The sequence below is a fragment of the Apis cerana genome, linkage group LG2 (assembly GCF_029169275.1).
Source record: "Apis cerana isolate GH-2021 linkage group LG2, AcerK_1.0, whole genome shotgun sequence".
Classification (NCBI taxonomy): domain Eukaryota; kingdom Metazoa; phylum Arthropoda; class Insecta; order Hymenoptera; family Apidae; genus Apis; species Apis cerana.
Genome location: NC_083853.1, coordinates 14,060,240 through 14,082,937, shown reverse-complemented (window position 1 = coordinate 14,082,937; position 22,698 = coordinate 14,060,240). Strand labels below are relative to the sequence as shown.

General features: G+C 43.8%; 2 protein-coding genes across 10 annotated transcripts; both read left to right on the top strand.

Moving 5' to 3' along the window:
• The first annotated feature begins 3,721 nt into the window (after positions 1–3,721).
• On the top strand, positions 3,722–8,577 carry LOC108002731 (uncharacterized). The gene is made up of 2 exons (XM_017064561.3): positions 3,722–4,599; positions 7,318–8,577. The coding sequence occupies exons 1-2, from the start codon at positions 4,314–4,316 to the stop codon at positions 7,455–7,457; spliced, it is 426 nt and encodes a 141-aa protein (XP_016920050.1). The 5' UTR covers positions 3,722–4,313; the 3' UTR covers positions 7,458–8,577.
• A 4,298-nt stretch (positions 8,578–12,875) lies between these two features.
• Positions 12,876–22,330, top strand: LOC108002926 (uncharacterized). Of its 9 annotated transcripts, none has more exons than XM_062071543.1 (4): positions 18,262–18,449; positions 19,066–19,150; positions 21,276–21,459; positions 21,548–22,330. In XM_062071543.1, exons 2-4 carry the CDS (start codon positions 19,080–19,082, stop codon positions 21,773–21,775), a joined length of 483 nt encoding a protein of 160 aa, XP_061927527.1. In that variant the 5' UTR covers positions 18,262–18,449; positions 19,066–19,079; the 3' UTR covers positions 21,776–22,330. The 9 variants fall into 9 exon arrangements, 7 of the variants coding, with proteins under 7 accessions (XP_061927528.1, XP_061927527.1, XP_016920412.1 ...); XM_017064923.3 differs by having other exon boundaries at positions 18,262–18,462; XM_062071544.1 differs by lacking the exons at positions 18,262–18,449; positions 19,066–19,150 and adding an exon at positions 12,876–13,011.
• The last annotated feature ends 368 nt before the right edge of the window (positions 22,331–22,698 follow it).

Below are 22,698 nucleotides of genomic sequence, written 5' to 3'. Positions count from 1 at the left end.
GCAATTAACTCAATTATTCGCGATCGTTCCCGTGAAACGCGCCTACTTATATAACACGATCGATACCTGGCCGTAATCGTCGCCAGAGTTTACGATACGCGCAGAGCGAAAAAGGTTTTCCTCGAAAGCGAAATAAAAAGGACCGCCTTCCCTTTTTCCTCCTTTCCTCCTTTCCTTCTGCCTTTCTCTTCGCGCTCTTTAGACTCGACGCCAGACCTTTTTCCCTCGGCCGATGATTGAATATTTTTCGTTGGCGTGTGCCGTTTACGCTTCATTCCCTTGAAATTCCACAATTTCCAGGGCATCTGCATCCGAACAGCTGGCCGCGCCACCCCCTTCTGCTTATCCTTTCGTTCTGTGAAGCGCGCGACACACGAGACGAAACGAGACGTTTCCATCTGGTTATTGTTACAACGGAAAACAGATTTCATTTTCCTGCGGAACGAGGGAAAATGTTCCATAGAATTATCACTATCGCCGGATGAGAAGGATCGAGAGGATCGGCGTGTGTAAAAAATAATACGATCGAGGCGTTATTTAAAGAAAGTGAGCGATATGTTTGAAAGTTTGAATCGAGTTCGAATCGAGCGGAGGGTAGGAAGAGCACCCTCGCGGCGAACAGATGACCAAACACGTCGAAAACGTATCGAGTTCCCTGGTAAAAGCGCATTTGTATATTCGTGGCCACGCGAAGGATCTCTATTTGTTTTCGGCTCGCCTCTGATAAACGTGTGCACGTGGAAACCCGGCATTGTTTTCTTTCTACTCGCCCTCCACGATACCTGAGTGCACAGGTGATTGCGAACACGTCCCCCTTTGTTCCCCCTCGCTCCCTCTCCCCTCTCGCCCTTCTTCCACCGCCTCCTTCCTTCCACCACCGCTCTCTCCCTCCTCCTTCCCGAATTTCGCCCAAAATTTCCACCGACATCAACGCGCGCACAGATTTCCTTTCTTCTTTCAGGAAAACCCTCGTTTCGAAATACACGTTTCTAGAGAGAGATAAATAGAATAATAATGGATCTCTTATCGTCGATTCCTGCGTTACACTTCGACGCGATACTTTACTCGCGGCTTCTTTTCTTTTGATGTTCGAAAAGATAGCGATCGAGCGTGCGTTAAATCGATGACGGTCGACGTGGGCCCGACCCGTGGAGAGAACTCTCCACGGGGAGAGAGAGAGAGAGAAAGAAAAAAAAGAAGAAAAAGCCGATCGCCGGTTCGTCCTCCGCGACGAGGTGACGTCTCTTTCGTTCCTTTCTTTCTTTCGTTGGCGGAGCATATGCTGCCAGCTGCTCGGACCGCTGCCCAAAGGGTTGAGGCTCTCTGAATTTTCAAATTCCATTCTTCGCGATTTCTTTCCACCACGCACTTCCCTCGCGTCTTTGTCCCGCCTTTGACCGTTCGCCTCTCCTCCTCCAATTCGAACGTCCGACGATATCCCGCTCGAATTGCCCGCCAATATATTTGCGCCAGTATATTCACCAGATCGAGATTTCGAGAACAATTTGCTCGAGGGGAGGAGGGGGACGGAACTTGGAAAGTTTCCAAGTCGAAAGGACGGGGGAGGGAGGGGAGTTGGTTTACGAACGCGGGTTGTATTTAGTCGATTAGAGCGTTCAGAGGCGCGTGGAAAATGATCGGTAATCGTCTTGCGTTTTTATTAAAGCCGCTGGTATTAACTACATCCTGGACGCAGAACCCCTGCGGATCGGTTTCTCTCTAATTTTCGACGATGCACTGACGTCACACCATCGTGTGCTCCCCGTGTGTTCCGGTCTGCGTACCCGGGACCGGAAGCAACGAACTCGTTCGGGGGGGCGCGCGGGCCCCGAGTTCAAACTAAAAAATCCCCCACGGATATCGATGTTCTCGCGTTTAAACGGGGGAGGAAGTCGATATTCCCTTGAGAACTGGACGGTTGTCCGGTAGAGACCGGAGCTGGCTCTAAATATTACGATTGCTCTAAAAAAAAAAAAGGAAAAAACGATGGAAGACGTTCGTGATCGCCGCCAATTCTTTTTCTCTTACACGTATTTCTCGAGACACGAGGAAGGAAAAAGAAGAAGAAGAAGAGAACGAGTGACGTCGACTCGCCCCCGATAAAGAACGGTTTTATCCGTGAACTTTTTGAAAGAACTGAACGATTGCTCAACGTACGGAAAAGGAAAGGGGGGAAAAATGACGTTGCCAGGTACGCGTTTGGAACATATTTTCGAAAATCACGGGTTTATTATTAGCATTTCGAACGATCGCGCTTCCGAATCCGTGTAGAATGTGGGAAAAAATATCGGCGGAGCATCGTTTAAAACAATGAGAAACCTCGGCGAGTAATCGTCACGGCGACTGACCATCGTGGTCACGGTGTTCACCTGTCCATGCTTTGGTCACACTCGAAGCCATTTTACACGTACACGAGCGCACGTATACCCGCATGATCTGTGTACGGTGTACGGCTGTTTTTCAGCTCGTTTTCTGTAACGGTCGAATTTACCCCCATCACTTTGAAACCGTGATATATATTTAACAAAGCAGGCACGCTCACACTGTTGCTAATTGTAATATTGTAACTCGTCTTGTTGTTAATTGCGCATCACGGTTTTTTTTTTTTTTCGAGGCGAGATAGAAAGGGTGTAGGCTCGATGACGAGGAGGAGAAGGAGGAGGAGGGGGAGGAGGATCCAGTGTTGCATCAAGGATAACAACACCTTGTACCAAAATGAAATTTCGACCTTGAGGAGATTGATGCTGGCCGACATTCACGATACGCCGTGCAAAACCCTCTGTCGTGTGTATAGCAACACAATGTCAGCTCCGAAATTCTACGGAACGGAACGATCGGCTCCAACAATACCGTATTTCCTTCGCCCGAACATTGTATTTAAAATTCGAGCGATCATTCGGCGAGTTTTATCGTTACGAGCTTTATTGTTACGAAAATATCCGATTCTTGAAAGGGAGGGAAAAAAAAAAAAAAAAAAGAAAAGAGAGGAAAAAAAAATCGCAATGAAACGATGGTCAATTTTCAACACGAAACTCGTTTCTACTCTGGCCTCTCCCTCTTTTTCTGCCTGGTCCACCTGCTTGAGAACGATCGTTCTTTTTTCCTTTCGTCGCAGAACGCCGAGCGAACTACCCGCGAAAATACGTAGGAAGCGCGGGGTATTCTTCTCGCTCACGATCGATCGATCGAAACAACCCTCCGACTCCAACTGAATAATATTACGAAATATTACGATCCCCGTGGCAAACTTTCAAACCTCTAAGTCCGATTAAAATCGATTTAACGGCGATATTACGGCGCTCGAATTATCAAAAATATAATCTTACGAATTTAATATCTCTCGTACGTTGACACTATCATCGTGAACTATCATCGAACCGTTATCGTGGTGGAGCAACAACCGTTTATACCAGATAGTTATCCAGCGAGTCAAAAAGAGAGAAAAAAAAAAGAGTAAGAGATGCGAGAAACTTTGCGCGTTGGTTTCCACGTGCGAGGAATAGCGGTGATAAAAAGGGTATAAAACGATTTAGAGGAAGAAGGAGGAGGAGAAGGAGGAGGAGGAGGAGGAGGAAGGCAGCGTTATATAGGAGAGTGGTCCGCGTGATCGCTCTATACGTCGTGCTACTTAGAAAAAAATAAAAGGTAGGCTTTATGGCGCGAGCCTCTTCCCTTCCCTGGCCAAAATCGCTTAGCATAATCCGTTGGACGGTTCGAAAGTGGGAGAAAGACGAAGGGATGTGAAGAGTAAGCGCGATTGCCAAGTTGGAAGAGGCGAGGATACCGGAGGTGGAACGGGACAGAGCGATGGTGATTGCGCGCCATTTTTACTGCGCACCCAGGTTGGCGCACCAATCAGATTTGAATCCTGGAGAGTCGGTGGAAGGGCACCGGACCTCGTGGCTTCGGTAAACGGCGGACTTGAAACAGGCTTCCTTGCCTTGAAGATTGGACGAACGAGCAGAACGAGTCTGGCCGTCGTACGGTGAAGACCAGAAGTTGCTTATCTAGTTCGGTACCTGTGAGTTTGCGGCGTAGGTAGCCGGGCCGAATTTTCGAGAAATCTTGACAGAAAAGTCGGCGGAAATCGGGCGGAATAGCGGAGGATCGGTTGGCCGGGGAGCGGTGGACGTTCGGAAGGGAGGAAAACGGAGCGGCACACTTTCCAATTCGGATGCGGGATTGGAAATTCGCGTGGGCGCCGCTCTCGAACGTTTTGAAAAGCGAAAGAAGATCGAGACGGAGATAAGAACGAAAGTGGTTTCCCACCGAGTTGGTTGCTCGATTTTGTCGAAACAGAAGAAGTCTTCGAGATGCTGGCAGCTTCGTTCTGTCGCGAAGTTCACTTCACAGTGTTGTCCAGCACGACGATGGCCTCGCGCGTACCACGTTGCTTGTTCGGCAAACCGAATTCGAGGGAAACCGTGGAAATGCTCCACGAGGCGCTCGACGCCGAGAGAAGCAAATTCGCCAAGCGATGGGGCGTCGATCCGCGATCCGAAGACAAGGAGAACAACTATCAGAAGAAATATCACGACAAGTACGAGCAATCGCCAAAAAAACGGAGCAATCCGTATTCCAGGCAGACCAGTATCCACGGTGAGCAGATTTCTTTTTTCCCCCTTTTTTCCTTCTCTTTTTCTTATTCTAATTTTCTTTCTCCGAGTACACGATTATACCCGTTTACCTGATTTATTCTGCAATTTTATAAACCGTAAAAAACCGTTAATAACAAATTTTCCCATTTCCGAGAAACGATCTCTCCGAAAAGAGAGATTAATCTCTTCGAATCGAATCGATGCGATACGATCGATCGAATTTTATTCTTTCGAAACGATGGTTTAAAATAACATTTTCTTTATGCGAGCATGGATCGCGCGATATATTTGGAGCGATGCGTCCATCGGGTCGAATTAAATTTGATAAGCGTAGTAGGATGGTAAGAGCGTGGTAGGATTTTGGCGGGAAAGCGAGAGCGCTTGGCGAGGAAAGGGAAGGTAGACGAAGGCGCAGGCGCAGGCCGGTCGCGTGGCTCCGGCTTCGACCTGTTTTCTTAGTCTAGCCTCGCTCCGCGTCTCTTCCGCCTTCTCTCTCTCCCCCTCCCTCCATCTCCTTCTGGCCCAAGCTTCTGGTTTTACGCTGCTATCCACAAACTTTCGACCCTGCCTGACTTAACCACTATCGCTTTCCAAAATTACGAACCCACCACGAGCCACTCCTCGAGTATTCCTTTTCTTTCTCTCTCGCGCATCGTTGTTACCTCATCCGTCATCTTTATATATATATATATATACAGTATATTGGCGGTATCGGTATGTTTAATTGGAGCACGGTTCCAGACTGCATTGGCAACAATCGACGCACAAATTGGAATGACGAATCGTTAAAAATACGAGAGCGACGTGCAAGAGGATAAAAAAAAAAAATGTAGAAAGTGGTTTCTCATAGGTTGTCGAATGAATCACCGCCGATGAGTCATGCGTGTTTGAAGGAGGACGAAATACCTGAAGGGTTGTTGCTGTGACTCATCGGAAGGGCTCCAATTTTCGAGGAGTAAGACGGACTCGCGATCGAATTCCTCGAATTTTTTTCCCCTTAACCACCGACTCGCACAAATAGTTTTACCATTATTCACACATACCGACTACGGTCGCTCGGATGCACGATGGATATTACGTTTTATTGGCCAAGTGCATATTTCGCGACCAATCGTCGTGTATTTTTAATCGCTGATTATTAGAATCCACAAACTCTCCGTAATTTTTCTCTCGTATACACGATTTTATATTTTCTTGTTTCGTATTTACGAACGCACCGATATGTCCCGATAACAAAACAGCCGTACATATATATATATGTATATTCCGTAATCAGAAGCGTATGGAGATACGTGGAAAAGTCAACAGAGCGAAACAGAAAGCCCGACTCCCTTTTTTCCACCAACACCTGTTAATCTCCGTCGTGCTGTGACGAGTTCGGTGTCTTTTTTTCCCACGATTAAATCAGGCCCGCGAACGCGCCAACAACGGGACCTTCCGAAGGTCGCACACCACCTGTCGCATACCTTCTTACGATTACATTTGCATTTCCTTTTCCCATCCTGTTCCTTTCTCTCGTTACAACGTTCTTACGAGGTTTTACAATTTTCCTTCCTCTTCCTCCTCCTCCTCCTCTTCTTCTTCCTATGCAACTGTAAATAATCGAGGCTGCTGTAAATCCTCGGTCCCTCTGCGAATCGTCCACTTTCGAATAGGAAGAAAGGAGGAGGTAGGAAGGGAGACTTTGGGTTGTGCTCTTTGGTGAATCTGAAAAAAGAGACTGACCTCCTTTTAGAGTCTTCGTGGTGGAAATTTTTGGCTCGATCGAAGAATCGAAGAAGGAATCCACGGACAAAAGTGATCTCTTCGATCTTTGTTCCCGAATCTTGGTAGGAAAGTTACAGGTAGACGGCGTTGTACCTTGCGCGAGGAAAAAGAAAGGAGGAAAAGAGAAAGAAAGAAAAATCTCGTTTTAGGTTATTCCTCGGCTGCGGAGAGGCGAGGAGACAGATGTTGACAATCGAAATTCTGGATGGAATTTAAGCGAGAGGAAAGGAAGCGGGACGGAGGGCGTCGGTCGAGGAAGCTTGGTTTCGCGCGCGCCATATGGCGAAAAGGGAGGATAAGAGAAAGGATCGTCGCGTCCTCGACATATGGCCGTTCCTCCGATTTGTTTTACCTTTCGCACTTGTCATTACGGTATAATCTGTTTCGCGTGCTCTCGATATTGGCCACGATCGATTCCATTCCTCTACGATTCCCTCTCACGATGATTTCATGGAATTCATGGAAAAAAAGAAATGGAAGATAGGAGATGTAAAAAAGAAATGCAATTAAATAGAGACAATGAGTTGGAGAAAAGGCGGGAGAAATGGGATAGGAAGGATCGAATACCTGATCGAAAATAGGGTGTTAAAGACAGGACGTTTTGTTCGTTTATGGCGGTTGTTGTGGAAATTTTCTTGCTGAAACAACCGTTCTCGTACAATCTGCGTCGCAATAAACCCGGACCCATCCCGGCTTCTGTTTCCACTCGGGCCTAATGAAATTTTACAATACTTTACTTTTCGAACAAAAGTGTCGAGATACTTTTCTTCTTTCCTTTTTTAAGTTTAAAATTTCTCGTTTCCCTTCCATCGCAGATGGAAAGAAATCACGAGGACGAGTTAATTCCTTTTGTTTTATGCATCCAACGACGCGCGTATCGTATTTGAAATTTTAATTAACCGCAAAATGTGCATACTAATCTTTAACTTGGCCCGTTTCGTTTCTTTTACAGATTATTGGCGAGCCCGTAAGGTATGCGAGGTGAATAAGAAACCTCTTGCCTCATCGGTGGACGCGACGAAGCAACAGAACGAGTCGTCGAAACCGTCGAAGATGATGATGAAGTCATCGAAAAAGGCGGCGCAGAATTGAGGGGGCGAAACGCGTGCTTAATTGCGTTTAAACAGTTCCATCCTGGCAAGAGTATCTATCTCCTATCTATCGGATATTGTGTATTTATTCCGCTCTTCCGTGATATCGTCGTCGTATTGTAAATTGAATAATCGTCGGCGTTGTCCTCCTTAGAATTAATTACTAATTGTTAACTATATATTATTCTTGTAAATAATGCATATATATATATATGTGATATATATATATATATATATTGGTTTGGAGGTTTGGATGAGCTCACTGCCTGCGTTATCGACTGTACACATGTATTTTTCTTTGTACGGTTTTCTTTTTTCATTCCGTTTCCACGACGAAAGATTCGAAACGATGCGTTTTGACTTGAGGCAAAAAGTCTCTTCTTTCGTCGTTGTCAAAAAAAAAACGCAAAGTATTAATGGAGATTCTCTCGAGTTAACGACATTTGTACCGACAGAACATTTTTTAAGATAAAATTAGTCGAGGAGTGAGCCGTCGAAAGCCTGATTCGGTCGTTTCCTCGATGAAACGACAATGCAGCGCCTCCAAAGAAATATAATCGAGTATTGTGAAAAAAGAAAAAAAAATCTCCACGCTGTTTAATCTCGTCTATCTCGAGATCTTGGGGAGAAAGTCCTACGAGTATATCTATATGTATATCAATTAAGATTATTAAAGATTCTAGTCATCTAGTTATTTAAGAGATATCAAGTAAAAAAAAAAAATGATCGTGCTTTCATCATATGCGCTGTGTACATTCCTTCAACCCCTTCCCCTTTTATAATCATAGCAAAAGTCTGTAAAAGTAACGCGCGTCGAACATGATTTCTGGCAGGCGTTCAAAAGTAGACGCGAGAAATCAGGAATATCACGAATGTTATTCCGTTATATTTTGTAATTATTATATATATATATATATATATTAATATTTGAATTTGACCATGGCGCATTTAAGTTGAATTATAGGATAGCTAGGTGAGGTGACAATCGTGAATGTTACTGAATGAACAATAAAAAATTGTTAATAATTTAAATAAAAATACTTTGTAATTTTTACACGAAATAATCTCATCGACCGTGTCCGCCGACGTATAAAAATAAAAGAATTGAAGAGAAAAACGGAGTAATGGCTCTCATATATGACTTTTTATAACACACCCTATACACGTGGATTCATATTTGAGCATTTATCTTCGAAATGGTATGAATAAATGGGGGTGGCACTATACACACACACACACAGGTACACACACAAACACACATATATACGTATACGGTTAATTATAATGCGTGATGCACCGCAGGGTCTTTCCACCGTGGGGGAACGCTTGCGAAGGGAAGCAGCTGGTTCGTGCTTTTAATGGCTGTCATCCTAGCTGGTCATTTCGATAATGGTAACTAATACTGGTTTCTCAACTCTGTGCGATCGCGTTAAATCGAGCATCGATTAAAAAAAAATCTTGGCCGATCCGCCCGATTCGAAAACGACTCGAAAATAATAACACCATCGGCATCCACGACGTTTCCATTAAACCGTGCACATATCGTATGTAATAATTGTATCGATCGAAGAAAAACAAATACCGTTCTCCGTCAAGAGAGGAGAAAAACGTTAAAATCCTGCATTGTCGCATTCGAATATAATTGGACACCTAAAACAGGACGTGACTTCATCGCGTTATTGTATCCAAGATCGTTAAGGACCGGGTCGTTGCGATATCCAATTACTCGGGAAAAGAGAGAAGAAGTTCTCTGCGAGTGAAGCGGAGGGGGAGGGAGAAAAAGGAAAGAAAAAAAAGGGGAAAGAACGGCGACGCGTTGTTACGGCAGAGTCGAGGTAAATTGTAGGAGAAAAGAGAAGGAAAGGAAGACGCCGTGGATCACATTTTCGATTTGGAACGGAATATCCCCCTCCCCTGGTGACACGGTTTATGAAAATCCAGGTGCGCCATCCCGTGCTCTTAACGAGCGTTTATCGCCGGGGATACACGTGTAACGTAGAACCCCACCGCAGGCTTAATTGATTGAATTAGCCGAGGAATGGGCTTACGTTGAAATTACACCTGACCCCCGGCGAACTTGTGATGGATCGATTTTGATGGATCGATCGGTCGATTCGTGTCCGATCGATCAAACCTCCTTCCCTTCCACGGAACAGGGGGTTTAATCGATCACTTTTTACACGCCATCGGCTTCATTAACGGTCATTTGACGTAGGCCCGCTCTTCGTTTTTTCCCCGTTTATTCGGCCAACGCATGACCGAGCGTTTTCGCGTCCGGCCGGGCTAAAAATATTTTTCAACGTATTTTTCTTCGCGAGCGAGAACCACACGTCGGATAAACGGATTATTAAGACGGATCCCAACGGAATCTTTTATATTTTAAATAACGTCAACGGCTGTTCGTCCGGGGTTGATTTCTGCAAACTCGTCCGTGATAAAAGTAAATAAATCATCGATCCGAAGCATCCGTTAAAGGAGACGAGTTTTAACCATTCGCCTAGCTGGTGGCCAAACTGTAACGGGCGAATGGCCGTTGAATACGGCCGGAAGAAAAAAAAAATATAACGCGTTAGGATAATTCTATGTCGATCTTGAAGAATAGTAAACGAGAGGGGATGGCCGAGATCGAAACCGAGCTGGTAACGATGACCATAAATGACCGCCTAACGAACTTGTCCAGTTCCATTTCCCTTTCTAACGGTAGCACGCGCCTCTCCACGAACCCCAATTTGAATCAGGCATTAACTAATATCCTGTAAACACGCACATTCGAGAGGGGGAATAGCCGACCGCTCTAATTAAAGGACATTCATATCGAGTGGGCCAACCTTCGAACCCTTTCTGCTCGTGTTCGCGGAAACTGGTCCGGATGACCGTTCGCCCCGACACGTGAATCAACCATTTGCCATTTTCCTTCTCCAACCTTCTAGCACCTTTTTTCTTTCCTTCCTTTTTTCTTCACGATATTTCATTAATCATTTTAAAACGTGAGAGGGGCTAGGATCGGATCAATCGATGCAATCATGCAAATTTCTCGTATAATTTAACAAGATATATGGTAAAAAGAGGAAGGGGAGAGAAAAATGTGTTTTTCTTTTCAAGCTTTTCGAACGAGATCGCTTTCCTTTTTTCGTTCCCCTCCCTATTTTAAATCAAAAGCTGGAGGATATTCAACGTATATACAAGGGAACATACGCCCCACTGAAGACAAAACAAAAATTAAAGCGAGTCGGGTACGCGGGCGCAAGAAAGTGCACGTGTCGGAGAGGAAGTGGGAATTATAGGAAAAAAGGGGGAAAAGACTAGCCTTCTGTTTCTTCTGTATACGTGTCGATACTGGATCGTCTGTACGGTGACGATCCATATGGCGCGTACTTGCCGTGGGTGAATTGCGCGTCTCAAAGCATCGACGGGCTAATACCCAACGAGCGCATGCATAAATGGACGCCACATAAATCCGTCGATTGAAAGAGATCGGCACTCGAGAATTGTACAAGTACGGGGCGAAAGAAATTAAATCGATTCGACTGGAGCAAAGGCGACCCGGATCCGATCCTCGAATAATCTTCTGTATAAACGAAAATAACCTAATAACGAGAGAAAGAACTGCGCGTGTGTGTCAGAGGGGAGGCAGAAAAATCCTTGGAAGAGACAGTTTCTGGTCCCGATGAAATTTCAACCGGGCCACTTTCCCCCCCACCCACGAAGCTTCGAATCGTGGAAGGATCGATTCGCTCGGTAAGTTATATAGTTACGAGATGCAAGTACGTTTGCAAGCGTGTGGCTCGACGACAGATGTCCCACGAGCACCTCGCCACCACCTCCGCGTCCGATGGACCAAGACGCACCGCAAAAACTGATCGACCGTGGTGAGAAGGGTTACGTGTAACGATCCAGCATCCTCCTATCTCTCACGGTAGAGAGATTCTTCTTCTTGGGAGAATCGGTGTTGCGAATTGCCGATCGGGGCCGTGGTGAGCATCGACGACCGCAGAATAATCGATAGTCCTTATTTTCTTCTCGTGGCGCGTCTTCAATGCCACGTCGATAACAGGTCGTGGTAAGATCGGTGCATCCATCGGTTTTACGAGCAGTGGAAACGGAATTAGCGAGGAAGGGTGGAGGGAGAGAGAGAGAGAGAATGATAAACGGGGCTGGAAACAGAGAGAAATAGACGTCATCGGTGTGGTTAACGGCTTGCTAGGTTTTTGAGGGAGCATCGTTGGCAGGATGCCTCGCCTAGATCCTGTCTGGAGGCCGGAGAGAGGTCCTTCGAAGCGTGAAATCACTTCCAGTCTGAATATAAAGAGCGAAAAAGCGACGTGTCCGTTTGTGTTTCGCTCGTTCCGTACCACCGCCTTCGGAACTGCCTTGGAAATCGTTGGAAGCGCCTGCTACGCTTCTTCCCTCCTTGCGCGGAAGCCTTTTGCTCGAGCCTCGCAAAACTCGTTCCGCGTTTCGATAATGATTTAAATCATCCTCGATTCCTCCACGCTTAAATCTTCGCTATTAATATGGTAAAAACGGGATATTAAAAAACGAGATACGTTTCTCGAAACTTGAAATTTCCAGAACAATTTTTAAGTGGACTTTTTTTTTTTGAAAATTTTTCCTCTCGAGTCACGACGTTATTTCATTTAACATAACAACGCTATATTTCGTTAAAAATCGTACGGAAGGAAATTCGGGGAAATATACTTAAAATTCCAACGTTCTAGCAATTCTGTATTCCCCGTCCGTTATCAAAGAGAGAAGCTCTTCTTGGTCTTGGTTCTCGATCGAAAGCCGGTCGAAAGTGCATCATCCACTCACAGATAAGTGGTAGCGGAACGTCGCGATGACTGCGCGATCCCGGCGTTTTAAATTTATCGCGAAACGGGCAGACGTTCTTCCGCCAGTCCCTCTAATGTATCCCTCGCGGGGCTCTTAACGCGAGATACGCGTCTCACATCCTCCCTTGCGGTATACCAGGACAATTTCAATTAAAAGGCACGAAATCGTTGGCCGCTTCCCTTTTATCGAAAGGGGACCGAGCCGAAAATATTTCTCCGAACACCGGTCGTTCGTCTGCGTCTGCAACTGGATTATTTTTAACTTCACTCTGTCGCCTAGAACGAACGATTTTTTCGTCGACCAATGGTACTGGGAGACCGGGTGCTCTCCTTCGCACTTCGAGGTACTGCCTTTTTTCCGGAAATAGACTTCCTTTCTCCGAGTTAAACGCGCACACCACCGTACACGGGCGTGTATTCCGCGTATATGGGCCACGTACAATCCAATGGTCTACACATGGTTATGGTGCATGTATTTCAGAGCCATGCCGCCTCTTTCGCTTATAAATAGACATACGTAGATGGATTAAGCGTATGGAATGCAGTTCGATGCACGAGGGGTTTTAAAACGTGGAAGCGCTGCAAGCGTTCTGCACCTCGTAAAGAAAGCGAAAGCTTCAGTTACCGCGTGAAACGTTGCGCGGAACGCTTGCCGTTCCTGTTCGCGAAATTCATTTTCCAGAATTCGAAACGTTCGTTCGACATGCTGGCTGCGAGACACAGGTGAGATCGTAATGGCACACGAATGCTCGTAACCGTTTGCTCGTGACGAGAAAAATACCGTTGCTTTCCTTATCGATTTTGTTAGCTTCGTCCAATTAACCGCGATTAATCGCAAAAAATAAGGAACGAATTTAGATTATTGGGTGAAACGCATTGTTCGTATTAATAAAAGTGAAACTTTGACACTGCTCGCCAGCTTTCCCTCGCGATAAGGCACATCCCTTCGGACACCATAGATCCTGTCGTGTTGCGGTCGTTCCTGCATCCGGTAACTCACGAGAGAGGAGAGAGTACTGGTGACTAACGTTTCATACGGGATTTAACAGTGTAACGTTACATCGTTGGTTTGGCCTTTCCTGTGCTCCTCGAGTTCACAAGCCGAGTCTTGGATTTCTCCGCGTACGAAAGAAGAGGTTATCGTGCGAGGGTTTTAAATTCCGGACAGGTTGAATGCACCCACAGCAACTGGGAGACACCTTTCTTTTCGCTCTAACGATCTCGATGGAAAACAGTATCCAATGGATTTTGGTCATTGTTGGTAGAACAACGGCAGAACGAGATATATTTCGGTGTCGAATTGCTCGATCGATACGGATAAATCGATAATAAAATTTCGAACTCGATATAACAGTGGAATAACGCGAGAGTAAAAATAATAGAGAGTTTTATAAATATCGGATCGTAACTAATAGATATAATAATTATTAGAAAGTCTGGTAGGTCAGGAGGCGCTCTGTACGTTGGTGTTTTCACTTTCTTATCGTTTGGCGCCACTGTCGCATTTGCGAATCGCGCAGCACAATAGATGGAAAGAAATTCGAACGCGAAACTCTTTTCATCGATTACTCGCAAACGTATTATATCTCGGTAGACAAAATGTAGTGGAATATTATTGTTCTTTTATCGGCGAAACGAAATAAACGTTTGGAAATCTATAGGCATAATGATAAAAAAGTGGCGAGATTCGTGACGGAGGGAAGTCGTAAAATTCATCGAGTCCACGTGACGCATCGCTTTGTTTCGATGCTTGTATATTTCTGCAATGGAAAGTCTGAGAAGAGTGTCGTTTGTTAGACGATACGTGGGCCGAGTAACGTCACTGACCTGCCGCAAATGGGTGAACGGTGCGCGAACACGAAATAAACGTTAGATAGAAATCCACAGCTGCGTCCGCGACCTACGTGAATCTATTTTAGTCCGAACGGAATCGAACGGAAAAGCCGAACGGCCATTTAGATTCGGTGGGTGGACTTAACCTATTTTTAGTGACGCGTACTCATTGTCTCGAATTTACTATCGAAAATACGAGAACGATCGAAACGGAGAGCGCTCATGTTCGGAGCGGAGTGTTCGAGCGAATGCAACGCAAAAAAGGAACAGGAAGTGTGCCAATTTTCAGGCAATAATTTGCGAAGCATTATGTTACGCGACGGCCATAATGCGATTGCGCGCATTCGTAACTCGTTTGCTCCGAGTGGAATTTCGAACGAATTATCAAAACCTCTTGGTAAATTTTTCACCATGCATTCTATTTTCTTTTAAAACAGTTAAGCTATCATTGTATGTAAATGAGATACTAAATATAGGTAGATGTCAAAAATTGTTATTTAAATGCTCGTTAATATGCAATTTTTCATAAATTATTCCGAATATACAATGTGACCGGATACTCTCAAGACCAACGGTATACGATGATTTCTCGTTATTATCGTGGAATGTCAGGTTAACGAACTTTTAATAATTCTTGTTTACGGAATATGCCGACTGATTTTCCCATACCGTTATGAAAATTCTTCCGCCAACGAGCATAAATAATTATATACGAGTTACAGGCAATCGATAATCCTGCGCCATTCATTTGCAAAGCATAATGCATAAATTAATCGTGGCTAATATTATACGCTCGATATATCAACACGTCATTCAATAACATTTACCGCAATGCACATATTTAAATTACATTACAGTACGTTCGATCGACTCGGACGGTAAAAAGGTGCGATTATAATAAATCGCTCTGCACAAACGATTTCAATCATCGTTCTAATTAACTTCGATTACTCGTTTACCTTGATTCGCCCTTTCACACCAGCATCCTTTTTTTTCCTTTTTTTTTTTTTTTATTTCATTCTCGCCAAATCACGTCATCGCACGTCCCTCGTTTCTATAAATGTCTCGGAACGGCGGAGAGACAGATCGCTCGCACGTGACTCGCCGTCCTCGTTTCCATCGAAACTTTCCAACCCTGGAAACAAACACGTCCGCTCCTGGATGAAAACGTCCGACAGGAAACATACTCGAGGGCGCGGCGTTTCGAATCGGACAGGCCTTTCGTAACGATTCGGCCGACGTTTAAACAGGATAGGGAACACGCGAGAATAATTTTAAGGGTGTCGCCAACTCGTACACCTCTAATGGATAAGGGCTCGGTTTATTTTCTTCCTTTCTCTCTCTCTCTCTCTCTCTCGGAGGCTGTTACTGGATCATCATTTAACTCGAATGCGGAGCTGTTACAAAGGAGAGGAAAACGAGCAAACATGTTTCGATGAAAAGGGGATGTTTTGGCTAAGATTAGGGTATTATTCGGGGATCGAGTGGAAATGGGGCGAAATCGGGAATACAGGTCCGGCTTCCTCTCCGCGCTCGAGCATCGCTTTCTTTTTTGCACGTTTCGTCGTCGAGCGAGAAGCGTGACCGAGGTGATTCCTTTCGGTGGGAATACATTTCAAGGTCCGTGGAATACACGCAGGAAACGACAGTTGGCGCAAAAGATTTTAGCATATGTCGAAATTGAAGCGACACGTGCATCGAAAAGATATCGCCAAGGAAGGAACGAACGAATGAATGAATATGCATTCCATTCACGGGGAATGGAATTCGTTGTTACGCTGGCCGTTTGAGAAAGGCGCGCGTTTCGCCGCGAGAAGCGTGTGCAATTTCCAACAGGGCCGATTAAAATGCCGCGTCGAGGAAGGTATGTGGAAAATGCGTTTCGCCGGAACGAGTGTTTGCACAGAAATTACAGGCTTTCGATGTTAAATTGCCTTTATCGTTCAATCTATCTCGAATCGTGTAAGACAAATTTAAGACTCTTGCGATTATCGATAACAGGGGAATGATCAAATTTAATCAAATATTGTGACGTTTCCGGTGATGTGATGCGATTTGATCGAGCGATTCTCAAGGATGATAGACGCGACTCGTTGCGATTTATCTTGGTTGAAAAGCCAGAGCACGTTTGCTCCGATCATCGTCCGGTTCGCTTCAATACTTCCGATCGAAATGAAATCACGAGCGAGTGGTTAGTTAAGAAAATTATGCAATTTTCGCGAAATTCGTTTATTCTCGAAACTTCGATTTCACGGAACAGGAAAACGATTGCGAGCGATAATAATAAAAGGAACTGGTTGATTGGAATTTAATCCGAACGGAAGTTTTAGTTTCGAAGCTCGATAAAAAGAAAAGAAATGCGTTTACAGTTGTGCTTCTTTTTTTGGTATGTAACGGTTCGATTCTCTCTAGCGTTAATATTAATCAGATACGGTCATCAACTGACTGAGACGTGTTCATTCTGGTCACACGCGCCAACGTTTAAACGCACTGCAAACTTTAACCTGGATGCTTTCCAGTGGTCAATTTCCTCTATCGACCGGCCGAGAATTTTTCTACTAAACAATCCGATCCGACGACGGCTCGACGATTGTTTTGAAATTTATTTACGCGAGCAAGAGAGAGAGGAATTTCAATTATTCGGTCTTTGTATGCTTTGAAAAAAAAGATTTCTAAAGCGCGGAGTGAGAAATCATCCATTCGTCAAGATAATTCGAGCGGAATAATTACCGGTCGGCAACGTGCTCGATTCCTCCTTCGATGCTATTTCGTTCAGAAATAAGGGGTTAAACGAACACATTGAAAAAAAAAGTGCGAGTTGCACAGATGTTACGCGCAGTTGCATGCGATATATTAAAGGAATCTCGTGATTTCCACCATAGCGACTCGAGTCATTAATCTCATGACTTATTCAACGCGTTGATCACCCGATATGTTGAATACAATTTAAAAATGAATTAAACACACGAGACGTGCAAGATAAAAAGAGGAGGCGTGTATCTGACAGAAATTATTTTTTTTTCTTCGCCGAGGATCGTTGAAATTCGAGAGATCGGATGGAAATGGATGGAATATACGCGAAATATCGATGGCACCGTTTAACAGCGCTCTCGCTGTTGCTCGAAGCCTTTCGAAAGGCGTGCTCGTCCCCGATGATCGACAGCTGCGTGGGTTGCTAAGGAAGAAAACGAGTGAACGAGGCGCGAAAAGGACACGGGATAGGAAAGGAAACGGAAAAAGAAAAACGGAAGCACAAAAAGGAGAGGCAATTATGCAAGATCTAGTTGCGGTGATTTCCTCGGAAGTTGGAACGCGGAACACCAATACGTGGAACGTTACGGAGCTCGAAGCAGCCAAGAAGGCTCGAACCAAGTGTAAAAGATAGAGGAGGAGAACGATGCTTGTTTTCAACTGTCGTTTTTTTCTTTTTTTTTTTTACAACGTTCGAAGAATCCTCCTCGAGAATTTACACGGAGAGGAATATCTAGCTACATGTGAGAATTTCCTATCGTTCCACTTCTCGGCTATACGCAACTATAACCAACGGCTACACTCTCACGGAAATGTTACGGTTTTTCTCCATGGTAACGCAAACCTAATAAACCCTTTCCTCCGCTCTCCGCTCTTGGCTTCGCGCGATCTTATTCAATCACCTCGCAAATATGTATCGATCGATCGGTTTATCGCTGCGCGATAAACAATTCGATGATAACTCGGTGACATCGATATAACCTCGATCGAAAAATAATATTGGTCATCGAACGATCATCATTCCGTGTGTCACGATGTGTTGTTGCGTTATCTTGCTCTCGGATTAGATATTATTAAGAGAGAACAAAGCTGGACGTGTTGTCGATTATCGATAATTCGCGACACCACTGAGGCACCAATAAGCATCTCTCTTTTTAAAGTATCTTTCTTCGTACGTTCGACGAACAAGCGGTCGATACGCGGAAGAACGGTTGTTTTTCTACGTACGGTTGTCGTTTAAGTCGTATCGTAACGATCGTCGGCCGGAACGATGATAAATTTGCGTCCTAGGATGAACGACTACTTTACAATGAACCATTCTGTTAATGGGTATTCGCGCATGCGTCTGTTCCAGTGTTGCTCGCAAGTAATGGCCTGCAAGCAGAATCTAGGCTAGTGAGCTGCACCAGGGATGCAAGTAACTATTCCGACTTTCCGCCAGTCGCACTTTAAGCGTTGCATCAGCTGCAGCGTTTCACCGTTTCTCCCGTGAAATCGCAATCGTTCTCGATCGCAGACGATTTATCGCGATAGTGTGCCCGGTTAAATTTTTAGAAACGTTGGAACAGCGTTCGCTAGTACGTAACCAAGGTAGCGTGTTTTTCTTCCAAGGAATCGTCTCGAATTCACCTCGACGAGGCGAGGGAACGGAATGTGTAACTGGGGAAAAGTGGGACAAATAGCAGTAGTACGTCGAGTAGCGGTGCGCGCCGGTCAAATGGATACGATCCCTACGAAGGGATGCCGCGACATAGACAGAGACAGAGAGAAAGAGAGAGAGGAATAGCACGAATCGCGCGATAAAGAAAATTTTACTTCGTGTTCTCGTTTCGTGAAAATAACACACGCGTATCATTCGATCGGATCGTCGTTGAGGTTTATTAAAGATTCGATTAAAATTTCGAATCCAAACGCGACGCGCATTCGACGTACTGCTCTTTCTTTACCCACACTTTCTCTCTAATTATATATACGTGTATATAAATATATATTATGTATGTATATACACACACATATATATATATATATTCTCTTTCCTTATCTGCCGTTGAGGATCGAAACGATCGCTGTTGGACGGTGGAAGAGGAGTGGGGATCGATTGTTTAAAATTTAATTTCATTCATTCGAATCTATAACCAATATCGAGCTTTTGTCGGTGTGGACGTGGGTTCAATGTCAGTGATATTTTCCAAGGTTCGGGACGACGAATGCCGGTGAATTCGGATACGCGACCGATTCGTACCTCCGGGGACCGACAAGTAACGAGCGAACGACCTAGGTTAGTTCAAGGCCATCGCGTATTATAATTATCGTTTTTTCAAATCGTTCGAGGCTCGTATATTTTTCTAACCTGACCACGTATGTTGGGGAGCATGTATATTGACGTATTTTCAATGGAAACGGGCAATATCGTGGAAAAAAAGAAGATCGGCGGTCGAACGGTCACGATCGAGCGGTCACGATGTAATGAGGAAAGAGAGAGAGAGAGAGACGGAATGGCGAGTAGAATGCGCATTGAAAGTGTCAAATATCGATATCCGTGCGAATGCGCACTGACCGAGTATCTCTCTCGTTGCAATGTGCGCGCGCACAAAATACCCCCTCGTCGTACCTTAGTACCAGTCCACACCCCCGACGAAAACGATGGAATTATCGATCGCGTTGCTATTCGAGCCAACAACTTTTCGCTAGGCTGACGGCTGGCCGTGGGGGACGCACGGTCTCTTTTCTTTTGCCGAGGAAAGGAAAACACCGCGTTCGTCGCAAAATGAGTCTGGGACCGTCGAAACGTTGTGCTCTGCTACGTTGTGTCGCTGAACTGTGCCTGTGATCTCTCTCTGCGGTACGACAAATTTCGCGAATTAACCTCCGCCGATTCTCTGCCACACGACAGTGAGTAAATAAAAATCACGCCACGAGGATATTAATAGTTAGTTTTATCGGTGCACGAGACTTTCGATCCTGCATGGATTGGATGTTATTAGCGTGAACTTTACCCTTCCAACTGTGCCAGATCGTTTTTTCAAACATGGGACGTATAGGTACGACTCCTATCTTCCGACCTTGCGAGCAAAATTTTATCATCGCTGCAATTATCGATGTTTAAACCGCCTTGGAATGAAATTTTCTTCGTTTACCGAGATAAACGAACATTTATACGATAACGGAAAAGCGTTGCGACCGTAATCGGCGGATACGAAGATGACAGGTGCACGTTTCTCTGCAAGAATTCTTTATTTTATGCAACTGTTTTTCATTGTATTCACTCTCGCTATAGATTCACACGCTGCTCGAAATACTAAACGCATACCATTCACGCTGTTATATATCGGATAGTTTCACGATAAATTGAACGAGATGAACAGATTCGGAATTTAATATAACTCGAAACTTTTATCGCAAACTTTTATCACGAGTAATTAAGTATTAAAAAATTAAGTGTAATTTGTCACGCGCATTTTACTTTTCTCTTTGCACGGCATAATTTTATAGAAAGAAGAAAAGAAAAAGGAATTTATAATTTTTCCTATTATCTTTTGCCTATACATATTAGCTTGGAACATTCGATCAAATCGAATCGAATTTACTTCACTTCACGTTCGAGTAGCAAAAGCTTACCCAGTGAAAGCGCCGACAAAACCAGTTTAGAACGAAATGTCAATATTGTTATGCCCGGTAAATGAAATCGAGAATCATCAGCCTCGATAGCCAACGACTTTGATGATTCTTCGAAAAAGAAAGCGCGAAAAGATGGATACATTTTTATCGAGTATTCGTCAAAGAATTTATACGATCGAAGATTAGACGTGAAAGTTTATCTCGTCTATGTGTCGAATAACAACTACTATTATCCGGTATGCGGTGGTACGTTCGTGCAGGAAGTGATATGCATTCCAATACATTTGTTCAACGGCACATTGACCGAGAGTGCTATAGATTTCTCTTCTGTTCTTTCTTTCTCGTTGGCCAACACACGTTTGCAGGCTTGCATACTCTTGCAACGCGGCAACTCACTCGAAGCATATCACATTGTTTACAAACCACAAAGAGCTATTATCTATGCTAAATCGTGCGTAGCATTGGTAACTAAACCTGTCATACACACTTGCGAATCCTTTTTCTTGTTTTTTTGTACGGCATGTCACCTTCGAGCGTATGTTTATCTGTATATTTTACTCTCCTATCGTATTTGTCATAGTTCTGTTTTATTACATTACGAGTAGTAGCTCTCCGCTTGAGGCGATAATCTTCGTGAAAGGATAGGTTTCTTTCTCATTTCTTTTTTTTTCACTTTTCTTTTCCACTCCATTTTTCTTTCCGCCTCTTTTTCTTCTTCTTCTTCTTCTTCTTCTTCTTCTTCTTCTTCTTCTTCTTCTTTTTATACAAATAATTAATCTGTGAAGGGCTCGACTCATGATGCAATATCCAAACATCGATATACAAGAGGGGAGAAGGATTCGTAGCGTGCGAAGAAGACTTTTTCAAGACGACGATGACGATAATGAAACGGAATCGGGGCGAAATTCCCGTATCGAGGACAATGTTGCCAATTGTTTTTTCGAAGAGGCTCGAAAATACCGAGAGAACGTACGTAACGAGTAAAATGCTTGTTTAATTTCATCTATTAGAAACTATTATTATGACCGTTATTGAAACTGTATTCGTTTGGACGTAGGCTAAGGAGAGGTGGAACTTCGACTTCGAGAAGGAGGAACCTTTACCCGGTCGTTACGTATGGGTGAAGCTTGATCAACACGGAAATGAAATTCGTAATCCGTTGGAGGCGAACAGCCGAGTAGAAAATATACAAACGATGCAGGAAGAAGACACGCAAGATGATGACGTTACGATGCAAGATCATGCAGAGGATAAGGATGACGATAAAATGACTGATAGTACGTGAGCGGAGAAAGAGGGAAAGAGAAAGAGAGAGAAAACAATAACAAAATAAAACGTAGTAACAAAATAAAATTTGCTCATCATAAATTTTGGTGAAAAGGAAAGTAGTTCCTTTTTTCAAACTTCAACAATTTATAAGTAAAAGTTGAAAAATCGATTGAAATTGAAGTCAGAAGAAGATCAAATTGAAAATTGTGAAGATGTTGATTACAGAAAAAGGTATTAATTTGACTTCTAGTCAGAATAGACGCTCTTTGGCCTAAAGAGTATCTAGAGTAAACCAAAGTTTTTTTTTTTTTTTATTTAAATTACAAAAAATTTTGACTCGTAATGACAACTCGAAAATCGGATGTCGATTGTCGTGATATTTGTTATTGTATTATTTATCTTAATTTTATAACATTTTACATAATTATTTAATATTTATTATTATACCTGCGTGCAATACACGTGATTAGTGAACGAATGATATTATAATGTGAATATAAATTATACGTATATTAAAGTGACTTTATACTTTTTATAGATAGACAAAATAATATATTTCTTTACCTTATAATTCTGCGTCCGACTTTTCAAATATTTTCCTCTTCTTCCTACTTCTTCTCTAATAAAACGGAATAACTAAAACACGAGATTCGTAGACGGATTAGATGCTCTCAAACATATGGTGCATGACTTATGCGTGACCTGAATTCGAGGCACGAGAATAAGATGACACATCTGTTGTCTATACGTCTATCGAAGAAACGTAAACATTTCAATTATAATTAATTAGCGTAGAATAAAATTGTGAAAAAACAATTATTAACTTCTTAACTTCTTAATTTAAACCATTTAATTCTTCGAGCGCCAGCGCTTCTTAAAAATTTCTTAAAAATTAATCTCGAGTTCTCGTGAGAAGGAAGCGTGTTGTGCACCTGGCAT

What these genes read in the sequence shown, in the direction of transcription:
- LOC108002731 (XM_017064561.3), top strand. Translation starts at nt 4,314, where the DNA reads ATGCTGGCAGCTTCGTTCTGTCGCGAAGTTCACTTCACAGTGTTGTCC. An exon ending in CAGGCAGACCAGTATCCACG is followed by an intron (nt 4,600 to 7,317) that starts GTGAGCAGATTT and finishes TTTCTTTTACAG; the next exon opens with ATTATTGGCGAGCCCGTAAG.
- LOC108002926 (XM_062071543.1), top strand. Translation starts at nt 19,080, where the DNA reads ATGCCGGTGAATTCGGATACGCGACCGATTCGTACCTCCGGGGACCGA. An exon ending in GTAACGAGCGAACGACCTAG is followed by an intron (nt 19,151 to 21,275) that starts GTTAGTTCAAGG and finishes TAATCTGTGAAG; the next exon opens with GGCTCGACTCATGATGCAAT. An exon ending in CTCGAAAATACCGAGAGAAC is followed by an intron (nt 21,460 to 21,547) that starts GTACGTAACGAG and finishes GTTTGGACGTAG; the next exon opens with GCTAAGGAGAGGTGGAACTT.